Source organism: Colobus angolensis, unplaced genomic scaffold (genome assembly GCF_000951035.1).
Source record: "Colobus angolensis palliatus isolate OR3802 unplaced genomic scaffold, Cang.pa_1.0 Scaffold22, whole genome shotgun sequence".
Classification (NCBI taxonomy): Eukaryota; Metazoa; Chordata; class Mammalia; order Primates; family Cercopithecidae; genus Colobus; species Colobus angolensis.
The window spans coordinates 2,892,041-2,909,349 of NW_012115377.1; the positions used below are offsets into that span (position 1 = coordinate 2,892,041).

The 17,309-nt window shown below is 47.5% G+C and overlaps 2 protein-coding genes across 2 annotated transcripts in view; one reads left to right on the plus strand and one right to left on the minus strand.

Moving 5' to 3' along the window:
• Window positions 1-13,445, minus strand: part of SAFB2 (scaffold attachment factor B2) — a 36,604-nt gene extending 23,159 nt beyond the window's left edge. Inside the window, exons 1-9 of the mRNA XM_011943484.1 lie at window positions 12,967-13,445; window positions 11,773-11,860; window positions 6,798-6,862; window positions 6,508-6,711; window positions 3,556-3,618; window positions 2,613-2,640; window positions 1,194-1,704; window positions 713-762; window positions 70-170 (exon numbers count right to left, since the gene is read on the minus strand). Coding sequence (XP_011798874.1) covers window positions 70-170; window positions 713-762; window positions 1,194-1,704; window positions 2,613-2,640; window positions 3,556-3,618; window positions 6,508-6,711; window positions 6,798-6,862; window positions 11,773-11,860; window positions 12,967-13,152 — 1,296 coding nt within the window. The 5' untranslated portion in view covers window positions 13,153-13,445. The remainder of the gene's footprint in view (window positions 1-69; window positions 171-712; window positions 763-1,193; window positions 1,705-2,612; window positions 2,641-3,555; window positions 3,619-6,507; window positions 6,712-6,797; window positions 6,863-11,772; window positions 11,861-12,966) is intronic.
• A 26-nt stretch (window positions 13,446-13,471) lies between these two features.
• SAFB (scaffold attachment factor B) overlaps window positions 13,472-17,309 on the plus strand; it is a 53,579-nt gene continuing 49,741 nt past the window's right edge. The window contains exons 1-2 of the mRNA XM_011943620.1: window positions 13,472-13,831; window positions 16,834-16,918. Coding sequence (XP_011799010.1) covers window positions 13,643-13,831; window positions 16,834-16,918 — 274 coding nt within the window. The 5' untranslated portion in view covers window positions 13,472-13,642. The remainder of the gene's footprint in view (window positions 13,832-16,833; window positions 16,919-17,309) is intronic.

The window sequence follows — 17,309 nt, forward strand, 5'->3', positions numbered from 1 at the left end:
GCACGCGGCAGAGTTTCCTTTTTAACTCTGATAATCACTGTGGATGGTATGAGGCAAGGGAAGGCATACCTTCCCATACTTGCTGAAAAGGTTCTTGAGATCCGTGGCTCGTGTTGTTGAGGACAGCCCGCTGACCCACAGGTTCCGACCAGAACTGCTGCCGACTCGACCTGGCATGAGAGGGAGATTCTTAGGCATCAACCCAAGGCCTAACAAGCAGCACAACCATTCTTAAGATCACAGCCCTCTTTAAAAGCCCTAACTATGCCCAATCCCAACTGTTGACTCAAGAAGTCAATGCACACACACATGCCAACACACAGAAGGCTGAAAATCTGGACAGCAAAAACTGAGTTTCCGTACTCAAGGAATAATCATGCCCATGTCAGTTATGCACTGAAATGTCTTTTGATGATCAGATCTCATCCAAGACAGCAGTCTCTAAAATCCTTGAAACAGTCTTCAATGAGCAGAATTACTCCTTTCTTGTAATGTGCTTTTCACTATCCCATAAATGACAACCACAACAGAAATATAAAATGCAGATGCTTGCGAACTTCTAAAACTAATCTCTCAAGAAACCATTAGGTGGTTGATTCCAGTAACCCATAATAAAACAAATTACTGGATCCAAAGTGTGGATATCTGCACACCCCTCCTCCCAAAACAAGGGATCCAAACATGGCTCCCTACCACATAAGTTGAATCATACCTTTTTCATCTTTAATGATTGGCTTTATATCTTTTTCTTCCTTAAAAGAGCTAGAGACAAAAGTTAATGTTACTCATACAGGAAAAAAACGAAAGAGAACAAAACTAAAAATATGATTATGTGCTAAAACTGAATACCTACCAGAAAATTAGTCTGAAATAAAATTTTAACAGACACCTCTGCAAGCTTATATTGGAAAATCTGACCCCAAAAATACAATGTCAGATTTGTAAAAGTCAATTCGATTTAGCTGAAGATAACAATTAACAATTTAAGAACACAACCATGATAGGTTGAGAAAAAGAAAAGGAATTGAATCACCCATTAAAAACACACAAAGAGAAACAAAACATTCTTTAGAAGCAAAACTACAATTTCGTCAGTCTGGCTGGCCAATTGCAGAAAAAAACAGCTTATGTGTGTCATTACATGACCAATGAAAAGGAGATAGCGTCTGGTCTAAAACCGAGAAAAAACAAACCTCATTTTCTGATCAGCGCCCTCACTGGTTGAGGACTCTTTAGGAGCCGGAGGGACTTCATTACAAGCTTCAAAATCAAACTTCCTCCCGTCTTCTTTGCTATCTCTGGCTTCTGGGCTTGGGGCTTCCGTGGGCGCTTCCGCGAGCTCCTCGCTAGAGGCCTCCGCGAGCTCGGAGGCCGCACTACTCTGCTCAACTGCCGGCTCTAGCCCTACAGGCTCACAGTCCGTCCTCTCGCCATCGCCTGGCTGCTCCGCGGGCTCCCTTTTCACTACCGCTAACAGGCTGTCTGCCTTGCTCGACTGAGCGTGTGCTGTTGACTCGCTGGCCAAATCTAAGTCACCCTCTTCCGGATGGGCGCTGTCAAATAGGTCCTCTTCCTCCGCAAGCTTTCTGTCTGGCCCCACGCTACTTGTGTCCTGTGCAAATGGCTGCTCCAGCTCGGAACTTTCTTCTTTTACTGGCTCAGATTTACAAGTTTCCCCCAAAATGTCGAGTATTTTCTCATTTTCTACGGATTTAACAGGAATAGAATGGCACAAGGTTTAATTACCAGGGAAATAAAGCAATCACAAATGCGGAACTGGCACGGCTGCCACACTAACACGAAGAGAACTGCTAGCTACACAGAGATTGGAAAACCCGCGGGTACACAAAGTTATACTGGTTACACTACCTGCGCTGCGACCGCCTCTAGGTAAGCCTCTACGCTACACGGAAGAAAAAAGGCCCCCACAGATTTAAAAACCTACAACCACGTGGCTGCTTCTCAACAGTCTTCTTCGAGTTTTTGTTCAAGTCTGGGTCTTCTGACTGATTTTCCAACGTCCAAGGTGCTGAACCGAATGTAATCACCATTCAACGACAGCTCAATTTCCAAATTTCTTTGAATTTCTTTTAACAGAACAATCCAATATGAAAATCAGAATCTCTTCTGACGGTGGGAGATAAACGCAGTCCGGAAGGGGAATAATATGTTGAAAATTTTCACGAAGAAACTCTGTTTCCTCTTCTGGAATCCAGTCACTTCTCAGGTGGTAAGTGCCCTGACAACAGCTTTTTCCTGCCTTAACTGCGTTAATCAAAACGACTGCAGCAAAATATCACAAGATCTGTTTCATGTGTAGAAACACATGGAGGAATCATAGGGACAGGGGGGAATTAAATGCCACTCTACGTGGTTAGAGATGAAAATAATCACTACATTGCACCAAATGTATTTGACCTCAAGAAGCCAGAATGGCTCTTCCACAGATCTGGTGATACGAATGGGTTTCCAATCTCTGATCCTTGTATGATCTGGATTGTCCACCATTAGAGCAATTTACAAGATCATAACACAACTTAAAACATAGACAGCTGTAAAATAATAGCGTGAAAACTTTCAAACCATAACTGTCGTGTTTCTCTTATCAGTACCTGGCTCCAAAAGAGATTCTTCAATGTCCTATTTAAAAAAGAAAAAGCAAATCCACAAGTCACTTTAAACACGGGGAAGATATATTTCACCAACAAATACAGCTTTCAATCATCTGTGAATATATGCCTGTTTCCACAAAACTTTCTCCTGTCCAAAAAATGTATTCCATCCTACAGTAACTTGATGAAAACCAGTTCCTTTTGCCAGTTCCTCTGGTAACAGCAGGTCCCTAGTGATAACAGTCTGTCTGATTCTCCCGAGTCTGGGCCCCGCACAGACATGCCACTCACCCCACGACCAAGCTGACCTAGTGGCTGCTGCAGCTGGCAAAGACCCCCTTTGTCAGAGGAGAGGTCACAGTGGATTTAGGAAAAAAATACTTTTCCCAACATAAACTTATTTGTAACTGAAACCTGTTATAACAAAATGATCTCTCTACTCTGCTGAAAACCTTTTCCGACATCGGGCTCACTTAGGACAATAGGTCCAATCCTTCTGGTAGCCCAGACTCAGCGAGGCGGGCCCAGCTGCTCTGCAACACCTCTGGCTTCTCCCCAACCCTGTATGCTCCCCTCTCTCTTCTGCATCAGAGCCACCACCCACAGTTTCTGCTCCAAATTCTTCTTTCCCTCTTCAACCTATCCGCAGTCAGACCTCAATTCAGACATAACTTCCTCTGGGAAGAGTTCCAGGCACTTCTAAAGTCCAATCACCACAACTGCTCTCTCATCACACTTCTTTCTCCCTTCTGGTTACATACTTGGTTTGATCCCACTGCCCCTGCTAGATGGCCAGCCCTGAAACTATTTCTGTTCTGCTAACCTCTTAACCCCAGTATCTAGCACAGTATCATTTCCTTACACATACACACTGCTCTTTCACTGTGGAACATCAACCACTTGTTTAACATTGCCAGGGATGCAGAACCAGATGGTAACTTACCGCAGTTACTTTGAAGTTCAACGATGAAGTTTCCGAAGTGTTCTTGAATCCTTCCCCATCCACCTGAAAAACAAAATGGAAGATGACTTTGTGGAAGCTGGAGCTGTGAAAACCAAGGCCGACACCTCGCTTAGGCAACCTGTGTGTCTGTTTCCCTCACAGCACCTTTTGCCATCTAAAAGTCTACCGTTGGGTCACTCAGTTCCGCACTTGCCTCTCCGCCAGAACACACACGCCACGCCTCTGCTCCACCAGCATCTCTGGCAGTGGCCTGCAGGGGGGCATGCTGCCCTGTCTGTACTGGGTGAATGAACGAATCAATTTCCCAGGCAGTTTCTAAGTACTGGTGATTAACACATACCCCTCCAACCACAGGATTTCTAAAGCAGAACTCAAAAATGATAAACTGTGCTCCTCCAATTTCACCTGGTAGCAATACTCTTAAGGTAACAATCACCGGGCACTTTCTCCTAGCCTACTTTATTCATTCATTCATTTGAGACGGAGTTTCGCTCTTGTTGCCCAGGCTGGAGCAATGGCGTGATCGGCTCACTGCAACCTCTGCCTCTCAGGTTCAAGTGATTCTCCTGCCTCAGCCTCCCAAGTAGCTGGGATTACAGGCATGCGCCACCACGCTGGCTAATTTTTTGTATTTTTTAGTAGAGACAGGGTTTCACCATGTCCAAGCTGATCTTAAACTCCTGACCTCAGGTGATTCGCCCGCCTGAGCCTACCGGAGTGCTGGGATTACAGGCGTGAGCCACCACACCCAGCCCTCCTAGCCTACTTTATTAAAAACAAACATTTAACTTGGTCATTTTCTGTCTTTACTACATGCCAAACAAAAGAAAAACTTGTTATCACCAAGTTTTACTAAACTTCAAGCTCTTTTTAAGTGAACTACAAAAAGATCGCTCCCAAATATTTTCTTTTTTCCTTTTCTAGATTTGAACCCATGACCTGGATGCCTCCATTAACTGAGAAGTACACACTCTGAAAATAATAAACACACAGCAGCACCAGGCTGAGAAAGGCAGCTAATCAGTTCCTCAGTGCTGCCCTAGGTCAAAGGAGGGTAAATTTGGAGGCAATGACTTTCGACCATAAGGTTTAAGGTTCAGTCCTACGAGGCATTTCCAACAAGCTGAAAGCTGCAATGCCTTAAGGAAATAAAACCACCTACTGGGCACGTGACGTCGGATTAAAATGAAGATCAGCTCGAAGACAGTGATGGCTTGTGGTATTTGAATAGCCCCACCAGAGAGCTCTATGCCAAAACACTAAAAGTGAAAAGCTGGGAAAGCCCTAAGCAAAGGTCCTCCTTTACATACAAGGATGCTCACAGTCAGTCCCTTTGGGGAGCAGGGTTGGTACTTGTCTTCACTGTACTTTACATCTTTTTTTTTTTTTTGAGACGGAGTCTCGCTCAGTCGCCCAGGCTGGAGTGCAGTGGCCAGATCTCAGCTCACTGCAAGCTCCGCCTCCCCGGTTTACGCCATTCTCCTGCCTCAGCCTCCCGAGTAGCTGGGACTATAGGCGCCCGCCACCTCGCCCGGCTAGTTTTTTGTATTTTTTAGTAGAGACGGGGTTTCACCGTGTTAGCCAGGATGGTCTCGATCTCCTGACCTAGTGATCCGCCCGTCTCGGCCTCCTAAAGTGCTGGGATTAAAGGCTTGAGCCACCGCGCCCAGCCGGTACTTTACATCTTTTAATGTAACTGCTTAACCTTGCTTAAAACATTAACAGGCTGGGCGTGGTGACTCACACCTATAATCCCAGCACTTTGGGAGGACAATGCAGGCGGATCACTTGAGGTCAGGAGTTTGAGACCAGCCCGGCCAACATTATGAAACCCTGTCTCTACCAAAAGATATAAAAAATTAGCCCAGTGGCTGGGCGCAGTGGCTCAAGCCTGTAATCCCAGCACTTTCAGAGGCCAAGGCAGGCAGATCACAAGGTCAGGAGATGGAGACCATCACAGCCAATAAGGTGAAACCCCATCTCTACTAAAAATACAAAAAAATTAGCTGGGCCTGGTGGTGTGTGCCTGTGGTCCCAGCTACTCAGGAGGCTGAGACAGGAGAATTGCTTGAACCTGGGAGGTGGAGGTTGCAGTGAGCCGTGATCTTGCCACTGCACTCCAGCCTGGGTGACAGAGTGAGACTCCTCTCAAAAACAAACAAACAAAAACCAAAAAAAACACATTAAAAGGAATATCTCCATGATGAGATTAGAAACCATTTTTGAGCTGGGTGCAGCATTACACCTGTAATGCCAGCACTCTGGGAGGCTGAGGCGGAACGACTGCTTGAGCTCAGGGGTTCAAGATCAACCTGGGTAACCTAATGAGATCCTATCTCTAAAAAAAAATTTTTTTTTAATTAGCTGGGCGTGGTGGTTCAGTGTAGTCTCAGCTCTGCAGGATTGCTTGAACCTGGGAGGCTGAGGCTGCAGTGAGTTATGATCACAACACTGCACTCCAGTCTGCACAAGAGAGCAAGACCCTGTCTCTAAATAAACCATCTTTGTTTCTTAAAACTATTTTTTACAGGGAAAAAACTTACTGGGCACTGTGGCCTGTGCCAATAAGCCCAGCTAGTCAGGAGGATCACTGGAGCCCAAGAGTTCAAGACCGGCCTGGGTAACAGTGAGACCCCATCTCAGAAAACGAAAATCTTTTATGTCAGAGCTTTCTATTTTATGACTTACCGCATGCTTTCAAAGTGTCTGCCAGCCAATTATAAAAACACTCCCCAGTACTACAGAAAAGCTATCTATTAGTGAATCCCTGACCTACACAGCGTTTAAATGGACATGGTTTAAGAGCAGGGTTTAGACAGTGAACTATGTGTTCACGGCGGTTTAGCTGTGTTCTCCCTCACATGAGCAGCACGCGCGCGTCAGGTGCCTCGGGGCTACGGGCACAACCCGCTGTGTCTCCAAGTTACCTACAGCATGCTCTGGGAGCTGAGCCGGGAGCTGTCTCAGCTGTGCAGCCACGTATTCTTTACTATCACAAAAGGAATCGAGAAGACTGTCCGCGCCATCCTCCCCAAAATCTGGAGCACTGCTATTCTCCACTTCAGTTTCGTCTAGCACACTCATGTCCATCATGCCCATATTCTGCAGGTTCTCCAGACTTGCTTCCATGTCCTCCTGTAAAGAGGAAGAAGAGTCGTTAATGACCACCTGGACCAGGACAGGGAGCTGCTGCTTGTCGTCTCTACCCTGACATCACTTACCTGCCCGTCTCTGGAATCATCTTCCAGGCCGTTATCTTCTGTGCCTTCCTCCTCCATCTTCAGTCCTAATTACAGAATAATTGTTCAATCAGATAACACTCAAGTTCTGCCTCATAATTAGTTTATGCAGAATAGATTTCAATCTTAGAACACATTACAAGAGAAACTAAAAGTCTCCTCTCTCCTGTCACACATAATTTTGTCTCAATTTGTTTTCTTTTTTTTTTTTTTTTTGAGATGGAGTCTCACTATGTCGCCCAGGCTGGAGTGCAAGTGGCATGATCTCAGCTCACTGCAACCTCCGCCTCCCGGGTTCAAGCGATTCTCCTGCCTCAGCCTCCCCAGCAGCTGGGACTACAGGTGTGTACCACCACACCCAGTTAATTTTTCTATTTTTAGTAGAGATAGGGTTTCACCATATTGGCCAGGCTGGTCTTGAACTCCTGACCTCGTGATCCACCCGCCTCGGTCTCCCAAAGTGCTGGGATTACAGGCATGAGCCACAGCGCCCGGCCTCAATTGGTGTTCTAAGTAATACATCAATAGGGAGATGAAAATCTAGGATTCCTGTTAGATTATCAGAGTAGTCCGATTTATCACAAAATATCTAAAAGTTTCCAAATATTTCAAAAACACTCCAAACCTAAGGAAAAAAATCACAAAAAAATGAACAAAGGATAAAACCAGGCATTTTCAACCAACGACAACAAAAAAAATACAATACCCATCTAGTAACCAACGAACTGCAACATAAAATAACATATTGAGTTAGTGATTTGCTGGCTCTCCCTATATTCCACCCATTTCAAGTAAGTCTTTGTCATTTTTCAGCTCAAAAACTTTTCTCCCCCCAAGGCAAAAGGCAAAGGCTGCCATAAAGTCGAGAATCATCCTGGGTTTTGTGACCACAAAATAACTATTTGATAGAATTCTGCTAGGTATTGCAAAAGGAGGCGGGAGGGGATCAAGAGTGGAAACCTTGAGAATAAACTTGAGGCTCCATATGTACCAAAAACCTTACTAATGTGCATACCCTTTATTAGAGGAATTTGAGTCTTAGGGTATCTGACAAGGAGTCTGAAACATAGATATCTGTCTTATTGTACCTCTTAAACACCCAAAAGGGAAACAAATTACAGCACATTTTCATTCAGATGTGGTTCACAACAGGGGGGAATGGCTGGCAATGTCTGGAGACACTGTTGGTTGTCACGACTTGGGAGAATGCCATTAGCATCAGCAGCTAGTGACACTGGTCAGGACCCTACAATGCAAAGGATACTCCCCAACCACAGAGAATTATTCGGCCCAAATTGTCAACAGTGCCAATACTGAGAAACCCTGTGGGACACCATCCAATGTCTCACAATGTTTAAAGAATGCATGCTTTTAAAGAATACTTAATGAAACAGAAAAAATGCCCACAGTGTGGGCACGGTGGTTCACGCCTGTAATCCCAGCATGTTGGGAGGCTAATGCAGGTGAATCACTTGAGCCCAGGAATTAAGAGACAAGTTCAGGCAACACAGTGAGACCTCATCTCCATCAAAAATACAAAAATTAGTCAGACATGGTGTTATGCACCTGTACTCCCAACTACTGGCAAGGGTGAGGTGGGTGAGTGCTCTGAGCCTGGGAGCTTGAGGCTGACATGATCATGCCACTGCCCTCCACTCTGGGCAACAGAGTAAGACCGTGTCTCTCTCACACACACACCCATAAAGAAAAATCAAACGGAAAAAAAGATACACGTTTCTTAAAAGCCGGTGTCTATTTGTATCCATGCGAGCGTATATGCGAGGATATGTTTATAAAATCCAGGTAGATAAGGCTAAGATAATCACCAACAAGAGTTAAAATACTCAGGGGTAAGATTAGAGAGAATTTTATTTTCACATGCATACTTTTTACATTTTCCAAATTATCTAAAAGTATTACTTCCAAAAAAAAAAAAGTATTACTTCCAAAAATTATTCAAAAAAGAAAATTAAACATAAAAAACCTGCAGGGTCTACACCTTAAGAGTCTCACTCACCACTGTTATCAATAATCACTCAAGAAATGCAGTTTAATTGCATGTCTCGCAACGTGAGCTTTTTCCAGTCTATCATTTAAGACGCCTAACAACGCTAGCAGGTTTTATGATCTGCGTTTGACACATGAGAATTTGGTTGAGCTCCAAAGCTGGCACTCTGAAACTCAGCTGTCCCACTTCCCATGACATCTAAACACAGCATATCCTTCTGAAATACGTTGTCTAAAAATGTTTGGTAATTGCACCCAATTTCTAGGCCCTAAATAGTAGCCTGCAGTGCCCACATAGAACGGAAATAGGAGAAATGCTGACCATAGAGCATCACCGAAAAGCTAATGTGGCGTAGACAGGCAACACCCCAATCCCCAGCACCTGGCATTGGCCAACGAAAAGCTGCCGCTGTCAGGGACACAGATGTAAGAAAATCCAACTTTAATCCCACATGCCATCTAAAACTTAAATTTTTCATCTAAGTTTTATTTTTTCCAAACCCACCTACAATGTTGCCTAGGACTCCTAATTTTGGTGAAGATTCTTACTCTGATTTATAACGAGGACACTTTCCCTCAACAAGTTTGGCTGCTTCAATTCTTGCAACAAAGCAGTTACTGGTGAGTTCCCAGGATGAGTCCAACTTTGGACTCAACTGAACGCTGCTGCATAGTGCTCGAAAAGAAAAGTAATTGAGTGTCTCCTGATCTAACAGCTGTATGTAATCACAGGCTCTAACTGCAACCACAAAGTCCTAAGGCACTTGCGCTTTATCCATTAGCCAGGTGCCCTGACACCTCTAGAGAACATCAGCAGCTCAGGATGGAAGATGAGGCCTGCAGGGGCTGAGCTCCACATGAAGACCTGGGCTCTCTCTGGGCTTGGTTACTTCTCTGAAAAAGGAATGGGAAGGTATCAGAAGCCCTTCTAATCCTCACTAGAGCTGAGGCTACATGTATCATTTTTAAAGCAACAGACAAACTTTTTCATCCAAGCTTTCCTGTCAAAACACTAACTCCAAGTAGTTTTGAATCGACCTAAGCTTTAATCTAGACATTCAGGCAGGTCTTCAAAGCATTCAGCTAAAGTTTAGTTTTTCTAATGATGCAAAGATCATTAGAAATGATCCCCGCTAGGCCAGGCGCGGTGGCTCATGCCTGTAATCCAAGCACTTTGGGAGGCCCAGGCGGGTGGATCACCTGAGGTCAGGAGTTTGAGACCAGCCTGGCCAACATGGTGAAACCACGTTTCTACTAAAAATACAAAAAATTAGCCAGGCGTGGCAGCAGGCGCCTGTAATCCCAGCTACTGGGGAGGCTGAGGCAGGAGAATCACTTGAACCGGGAGGCGGAGGTTGCAGTGAATCCAGACGGCACCACTGCACTCCAGCCTGGGCAACAAGAGCGAAACTCCATCGCAAAAAAAAAAAAAAAAAATCCCTGTTAAATTCCCACTAAAAACCAAGGATAGTTTGAGTAAGTCTTGAACTTTACAGGTTTAAAATGAGCACCTACATAAAAAAACTTTTAAACTTTATTGTTAAGCAGTTTTCCCAACCATTTAAAAAAAAAAAAATTCAGATCATGCATAAGTTAACACCTAAACAAAAGAGATAAACTGTATTTCCTGCTGTAGACCAGTCTCTCACATTCTGAATCTGCACAGGCAGTCAGGCCTTCTAGCTGAAATACAGACAGTCACAAGAACAGTAAAAACACATCCATGTTTCAAAAGTAAACTTTAACTTCAAGCTCTTATGCAACCTAACTAAAAGATTTAACCTTTCAAACCACATGCACACGTTTTAAACGGTTAATGTGTTATGAAACACATTAAGAAAAAGTTGTTAAAAAAACAATGAAATTGTTAAAAATGCACAATTTCTATTGTCTAAGCACCGATCCTCCACTGCCTGAATTCAGCACTTTTCCAAGAAAACAGGCCCCCTGCACAGAAAACCTAAATTATATTATTATATTATTATAATATAATAATATATAATATAATAAGGATAAATTATATTATCCTTATCACCATAAAACCTAACAATGAGGACAATACCAATTGGGATATTCAAAGCTTCAAAGTTTTATGGAATTCAATGCTTCCAAAAATAACTGTTATCAGCCATAAACAGGAATGAAGTATCAATACATGCTGCAACACAGATGAACTTTAAGCATTACATTAAGTGAAAACTGATACAAATGGCCGTATGTTGTACAATTCCATCTACATGAAATATCCACAATAGGCAAATCTATGCGGACAGAACATGGATTAGTAGTTGTCAGGGGCTGGAGGGAGAAAAGTAAGGCAACTAACTTCTAATGAGGACCGGATTTCCTTTTGGGGTGGTGAAAATCCAGAAGGATACGGTGGCGGTGGTCGCAGAGCCCTGTGTATGCACTAGGAAGCACTGAATTGCACACCTTAATCTGATAAATTTAACGGTCTTGTGAATTAAATCTTCACATTCAAAAACCGTAATAGTAAAAAAAAATAGGCTGAGTGCAAATACCCCAACAATCTATTCTGGACCCTAGCAAAGCTGAGTTCTTTTCAGTCTCGGGTTGGTGTCCTTTTCCTTGTGTTAAGACCTCTTTTTTGAACCAGGAAGGAAGCCAAGTAGGTACATTTGGTTCCTCAGACCCGTAGAAGTAGCTTTAAGAGCTTGTCTTTCTCTAGTTGACTTTTAATCCCAATGGCAGAAGCCGAAACGTTTTTCGTATATTTTAATTGCACTTGGCACCCGTATATCTCTTTCCTCCTCCCTGTACCCTTGACACAGCTACTTGTTAGGTGGTGATGAGCAAAGCTAACTCTTAGTGGGAGACACCGAGGACCACAGAAGTTCTCCCAGCCTAGAGGGCGGGAAGAGCACTACACACCGTTTCTCTAAATTCACTAAACACTCAAGCCCCAAGAACCATATGTACAAGTAAATACCTTTAACACATCTCTTGGCTGACTTCTTGCTGCTGGCTTCTAACTCGATGCCAATTTCATCAGGATCTTGCCCCTCTTCTTTAACCGCCTATTAGGGACAGATGAGTTGTACAACATGATTAAGAGCTGCAGGGCACACACTGTTCCTTACAAGTAACAACCTCCCACGAAACAAAGGCAAACGCGTCCTTGTAGAGAGCAACTCCGGGTCAGCTATCTGGGCCGCAAGCCCAAAAGGCGGAGGAGGAATCCCGCACAGCTTGGGTCTCTCTGGGTCCAAATGACAAAGGAGAGGGAGGCTGTGAGCAGGAGCTCCAGAACTGGGGTCAAGGACCAGTTCCAAAACGGCAACTCAACTCGACACTGCCCAACCTTCGACTTTAAAGTTATATGACGGGACAAATCAGAACAGAGAGGGAGCTGGCCACCGCTGGTGAGGAGGAACAGCAGCCACCCTGGGGAGATTCAACAGGTCCCTCAGTGCCTGCCACCTGCCAGGTCCAGGGCTAGGCACCCACAAGCTCCCTCCCTCCCTATGCTGAAGGAGTTCGTTCCAGTTGCGGAGACAGACAATCCCCAACCCCTTAATACTTTGCATTTAGCCCCTGCATTCAGAGAGGTGCGACATAAACGCAGAATGAGCCGGCAAGGAGGTGGGGCGGCGCATTAGGGAGGGCGCTCAGGAAGGTGATGTCTCAGGCACACCCGAAATGACAAGGGGCCGGCCACGAGATCTGGGGGACACGGGTGGACAGCTTCGTAAATGCCAAGGCCCTGGGGCAAGAACAAGCACCGCCCCCTTTCCTGTAAAAGCTCGGGAGTCCGCCAGACACCCATTCTCCGGAGGAGGAAACTGAGGCACAGAGAGAAAGGCACCTGCCCAAGGTCACAGAGCCAAGGTTCGAAAGGGAGCCCCAGGAGGGGTCCCGGGGCCACCCTGGTAGCCGAGAAGACCGGACGCTGAGCGCGCTTAAAGAGAAAAGGTAGAAGCACAATAGGAAGGAAGGCACAGAGAGGGGCGGTAACGGGCCAAGGTCACACAGCCGGCCCCCTGTGTCCCCGACACCTCGAGTCGGCGTCAGCCAAGACGCGGGTCGGGCCCGGGGCGCCCCGGGTCCGGGAGCCGCGGTGACAGGCGCTGGCGGGGGCGTGCCCGAGCCTCCTGCGCCACCCCCGAGCCCCGCTCCGCCTCACCTTCTTGAGCCGCTCCATCAGGACGCTCTTGTTGCCGCCCGTGTCTAGGTTCCGCTTCTTCAGCTCCGCCCGCAGATCGATCACCCGCAGCTCGCTGAGTCGCCTCGTCCCAGTCTCCGCAACGCCCGGGCCGAGAGCAGCCGTGCCAGGGCCCGAGTCGCCCGACCCGGGCAGAGTCTCCGCCATCGTTGCGTTCCCGTCTTCGCCACCGACTCAGCCGCACACCGCCGGCAGCTGGAGCGGCTCTGAACACAAAATGGCGCCGCCTAAGAGGAAAACGCACTCGTTTCCTCCCGCCCCGCTTTGCGGCCGCGCACGCGCACGCGCACCGCCTCACGAGCGTACTTAGCAGCAAGGACGCTCGCGCGTCGACCAACCCGCGCGTTCACCGGCACCACGCGCAGGCGCCGAATCTGCAGTTCGCATGCGTCCCGGCAGTTCCCGGCGGGAGGCTGGCGAGACACAACGCGACTGCGCACATCCCCGCGTTGTTCTCACTGCGCATGTGCAGTTGCAACCCGGATGGTCGATCCTGCGCTTGGTGCGCCTGCGCAGAAGCGAGGCGCGCCGGGGCGACTGGAGCGGTTCCCTCGCAGGCGGCGCCATTTTGTGCTAGAAGCCTCATAAAACCGGCCCGGTTCTGTGGAAAGTGGGCGGCGGAGCCAGGGTCCCTGGAATGGCGGAGACTCTGTCAGGCCTAGGAGATTCTGGAGCGGCGGGCGCGGCGGCTCTGAGTTCCGCCTCGTCAGAGACCGGAACGCGGCGCCTCAGCGACCTGCGAGTGATCGATCTGCGGGCGGAGCTGAGGAAACGGAATGTGGACTCGAGCGGCAACAAGAGCGTTTTGATGGAGCGGCTGAAGAAGGTGGATTTGGGGCCCCGAGGGGGGGCACAGGGTGGGTCTGGGATCCTCTTGGCCGCGACGGTGGCTCGCGGGCCCTGGCGTCCGCCCCCGGCCCCGTTCGCGGCCTCCCCGGACCTGGTGTTCTCGCGTTTCCCGGCTCTTCCCAGGCCCCGGCGAGAGTTCCTTGGCCGGCTGGGCCTGGGTTCAAATAGTAACGCCGCACTGGGGCCGGGAGAACCAGAAAAACGGCGCGCGTGTAGGAGAAGCGGTGACGGTGACATCGTCCCCCGAGGGGAGGGTTCTCCCCTCGTCTCGTCCCCGCCTCCGTACCTGGAGGGGAGACCCTGAAACCCTCACTTCCTAGGCGAGGGGAAGGGACTCGGCCAAGGTCACCCGGCCGAGGACGGGCGGCGTCGGGATTTGAACCTAGGCCGTGGGATTCCTGGGCCTGCTGCTTGGTTTCCCCACGGAAGAGATTTTGCGACCCACGGGGGACTGAACAGCCTGAATCGGGGCAGATTTTCAAAGGAGACACCCGTAGGACATACTCAAAGGGAAAAATTGAGAAAACGACCGCAACCCCGTTTTCCCGGTCTGCGGGTATTCGCCCGGTGAAGTAACAGGGCAGGAAGGAAGAGTGGGATTGACGATAGCGACCCGAAATGTGAAATGAGGGGAGACCCGGGGTGGACTTTAAAACCAGCCTCAGAACTGCCCGGGAGGCGGGCAGAGCCTGGGCTTCCCCTGGTCCATCAGTCTCTCTGGACTCGGGAACCCTGCCAGCTCTCCGTGGCCTGATCTTGGGCATAGAAGACCTTGAACCCCTTCTGAGTCCTTTTTTTTTTTTTCCCCTCCTCTCTGTAAGAAGAAAAAAAGCAATAGGACTTTGGTTTGGGGATTAAATAAGGTTGCGTGGAGCAGGCTTGGCGTGCTGCCTGGCGCATGTAAACACTTGGGTGTGTGGTTGCCATCACGATTCCCTTCTCCTCTCTGTGCCACCACGAGTCCTCATTTGCAGATCGGGGGCTCTAACGCCTACCTTGGGGGCTTCAAAGGGATCCCTTGGAAAAGCAGAGTCAAGTAAAGGTTAGCCGTCTGCGGTTTCCTTATTCCTGTCGGTTTCTTTCTCTGCATTTCTTCCACCTGGCTACTGTGGGACCTCTCCCCTGTAGTCGCTCCGCCTGGCCGCCCACCCTCCCAGGCCCTGCAGGCGGTGGGGCTGGTGACGACATTCCACCATCCTGGCTCCGGAACGACGGAGATCGCAGGGCTTTATTATTAATTGCTGATGAGAAGTAGAGATTTTTTTTTTTTTTTCCCTGATGAGAAACCCTGAGCTCGAGTGGATAGTTGTCTTGGCCAGAGTCACATGGGCCTTTTAAAAGCTCAAACTTGTGTTTCTTTTCACTATGGATTCTCTCTTTACTCAGACAAGGCAGGAAGTTCATTGATCTACATATTTACCCAGAGAAAACTCAGACAGTGGAGATTGGCGGCTGGTCAGGTGTGGTGCCCCGCCACCAGGGTCTCCCATCAGCTAAGCCAAATTAAGAGGCTTTATCCTTTTTTTCTCCCCGGACCGTCCATAAGCCTGAAAAGCTGCTGTGATGGCACTGAACCTTCCTGTCAAGCTGGTGACTGAGACTTCCCGTCACTCACTGTCATCTCTGAGAGCACAGATTTGTTCCTCCTTCCTTCTCCTCCTTTTCGTTTTCTTCAAGATACGGTCCCAAAACACGAATACCACCAGCCCATATCCCTGTCTGCTACTCACCCAAGCCAGTCTGGAGTTTTCTGATCTCGTTTTCTTCCCATTTCTGTCATCCTGTTGTTGTCCCTTTCTTGGTTTATTTTTTCCAGGAAGGGCAAAAGAGCAAAAGGGGGAAACGAAACACCTGCCTAGGGCATTGCTTCTCTTTTCCTGGTGGTGTTTCAGAATTGCCTGTCCCCGGGAAACGGATGAGGGACTTGGTGATTGTACTTTTCCTTGATCCCAGGAAAGAACTTCAGTCCCTTTTCTGGCTTCTGAGAGGAGAGATTTTTGTTGCTGCTGGTAAAGATGAGTTGTGGAACCCCCAGGCCCTATCTCAATTCAGACTTACCCACCTGGGAAACTTCGAAGGTTCCCAACCTCTGCAAATAAAACAGTACATTAAATGATGTGAACAAAACTTGTGCTCATGGGACAGGAGAGTAAAGACTGGAAGAGTTATCAGTAAAACTTAACCTGAAGCTAAGTTTCTAGGGATATCATCATGATTGACGTGTTCTGTACTGATGGCTTAGTTGATGTCAGGCACTGTGCTGAGGATGGGCATTGTTGAAGTGAATGACAGAGTCCTGGGGTGGGAGGCTGGGTGTGCCAAGAAATTGTTAATATCTGATGAGGCACAATCACGTAGTGGTTGAGAATGAGGTATTGGAGTCGGTCGTGAATGTACACGACAGGGATCGGATGAGGTCATGCATGTCGTGACTGGTCTCGTGTGTAACACACGGTAGGATCCCAACCAGTGAGCGTTAGTGTTCCATCCACACAGTACTGAGTACAGGCACGGTGTGGAGGGAGTCCCTGGAGGGTTAAAGAGTATTTTGTGAGTAAAGTCAGAAGAAATTGGAGAGTGTGCCTTTCCCTTTTTGAGTTCTTCTGGGCTTAGGAAGAAGATGAACCAGATAAGCCTACTGTTTGTTGAATGCTTCCTTTTCATGGCTAATAGAATCCTCACAACAGCCTTCCAGGGTAAGTACTATATTATTATTAGCCGCATGTTCCGGAGGAAGAAGCAAAAACTGAGCACCTAAGTAAACCCACCTGGGACCACCCAGCTAAGAACTGGTGGCGTCAGTCGGTCTCCAGTGTAGAGCAAGATAACAGATGAGTGGATGGGCCACAGGCCCTGGGCGGTGAGGGCGGCAGCAGCTTTTTGATCTTAAAAATACAGTTTCCTTGTCACCTGAAGTCTCTCTGAAAGCAGTGTGTGTGCTGGCTTTTTGGATCAACTTTACTTTTCCCTTCTTTTTAGGCAATTGAAGATGAAGGTGGTAATCCTGACGAAATTGAAATTACCTCCGAAGGAAACAAGAAAACATCAAAGAGGTCCAGCAAAGGTATGGAGGATTTCATAAGCAAGCTTCATGTTAAGTGTTTTCTTCAAAACAAATTCATTGCTAATGTGCCTCGTTTACTTGTCTATGTGTTGGCCTTGTGAACCACTCTGAACTGGGAGCCTTCAGCGAAGCTTTGCATTTTCTTTAAAGATCTGTACTGTGTTTTGTTTCCTTGGTATCTGGGAATTCCAACAGGATGGAAGGAGTATTTGCCCCTTATTCATTTTCCTCTGTAGATTGTCAGCAGTCTTTAAGTAAGGAGTCTTTCAGGAGTCAGTCCTTAAGTAAGGAGTCTTTCAGGAGTCAGTCACAGTGGCGTGTGCCTGTAATCCCAGGCGACTCGGGGCTGTGGTAGGAGGATCACATGACCCTGGGAGTTCAAGACCAGCCT